At 67.3% G+C, this 1,281-nt stretch overlaps 1 protein-coding gene across 1 annotated transcript; it reads left to right on the top strand.

Moving 5' to 3' along the window:
• Positions 1 to 4: 4 nt before the first annotated feature.
• Positions 5 to 887, top strand: NACC1 (nucleus accumbens associated 1; the record flags this gene model as incomplete). Its single annotated transcript, XM_057389527.1, has 1 exon — positions 5 to 887. A coding segment is annotated over exon 1 (883 nt), but the record flags the coding sequence as incomplete, so codon positions are not given.
• Between the last annotated feature and the right edge of the window lie 394 nt (positions 888 to 1,281).

Genomic DNA, 1,281 nt, shown 5'->3' on the forward strand with positions numbered 1-1,281 from the left:
CGCCATGGCGCAGACGCTGCAGATGGAGATCCCCAATTTCGGCAACAGCATCCTGGAGTGCCTGAACGAGCAGCGGCTGCAGGGGCTCTTCTGCGACGTGTCCGTGGTGGTCAAGGGCCACGCCTTCAAGGCTCACCGGGCCGTGCTGGCCGCCAGCTCCTCCTATTTCCGAGATCTGTTCCACAGCTCCAAGAGCGCCGTGGTGGAGCTGCCGGCGGCCGTGCAGCCCCAATCCTTCCAGCAGATCCTCAGCTTCTGCTACACGGGCCGGCTCAGCATGAACGTGGGCGACCAGTTCCTGCTGATGTACACGGCGGGCTTCCTGCAGATCCAGGAGATCATGGAGAAAGGCACCGAGTTCTTCCTGAAGGTCAGCTCGCCCAGCTGCGACTCGCAGGGGCTGCACGGCGACGAGACGCCGGGCTCGGAGCCGCAGAGCCCGGTGGCGCAGACCTCGGCGGGGCCGGGCTGGGCGCTGCCCTTGGTGTCCCGGGTCAAAACGGAGCAGGGCGAGCCCGACGGCGTCCAGTGCACCTTCGTGGTCAAGCGCCTGTGGGACGGGGCGCCCAAGGACGGCGGCGGCGGCGGCGGCGGCAACGGCAGCCGCAAAATGGCCAAATTCTCGGAGGCGGCGGCGCCGCGCCCCGGTGCCACCAGCACGGTCACCGCTGTCACCGCCCCGGCCACCCCCGCGGCCACCCCCGGTACCGGCACCGAGCAGACCAGCCCCGGGGGCACCTCCAGCGCCTACACCAGCGACAGCCCCGGCTCCTTCCACAACGAGGAGGATGAGGAGGAGGACGCGGCCGAGGAGGGGTCGGAYGAGCAGTACAGGCAGATCTGCAACATGTACACCATGTACAGCATGATGAACGTGGGGCCCGCAGGTGAGAGACCCCCACCCTAATTCTGATCGGGTCTGGGTTTGTGGGGCCAGCCCTGGGGTGGCTTTGGGGACGGCTGTGGGGTCCCTGACCCTAATTCTGACCAGGCCTGGGTTCATGGGGCCGGCCCTGGGGTGGCATTTGGGGCCCGCAGGTGAGAGACCCCCACCCTCATTCTGAGCAGGTCTGGGTTTGTGGGGCCTGCAGGTGAGGGGGTGATTGGGGCTGGGGGCACTGATTGGGGCTGGGGGACCCTCACCCTAATTCTGACCCCGTGTGGGTTTGTGGGGCCAGCCCTGGGGTGGCATTTGGGAATGGCTGTGGGGTCCCTGACCCTAATTCTGACCAGGTCTGGGTTTGTGGGGTCTGCAGGTGAGGGGGGCTAATTGGGGCTGGG

The sequence above is a fragment of the Malurus melanocephalus genome, unplaced genomic scaffold (assembly GCF_030028575.1).
Source record: "Malurus melanocephalus ecotype Western Australia unplaced genomic scaffold, MMel_1.1 scaffold_7984, whole genome shotgun sequence".
Classification (NCBI taxonomy): Eukaryota; Metazoa; Chordata; class Aves; order Passeriformes; family Maluridae; genus Malurus; species Malurus melanocephalus.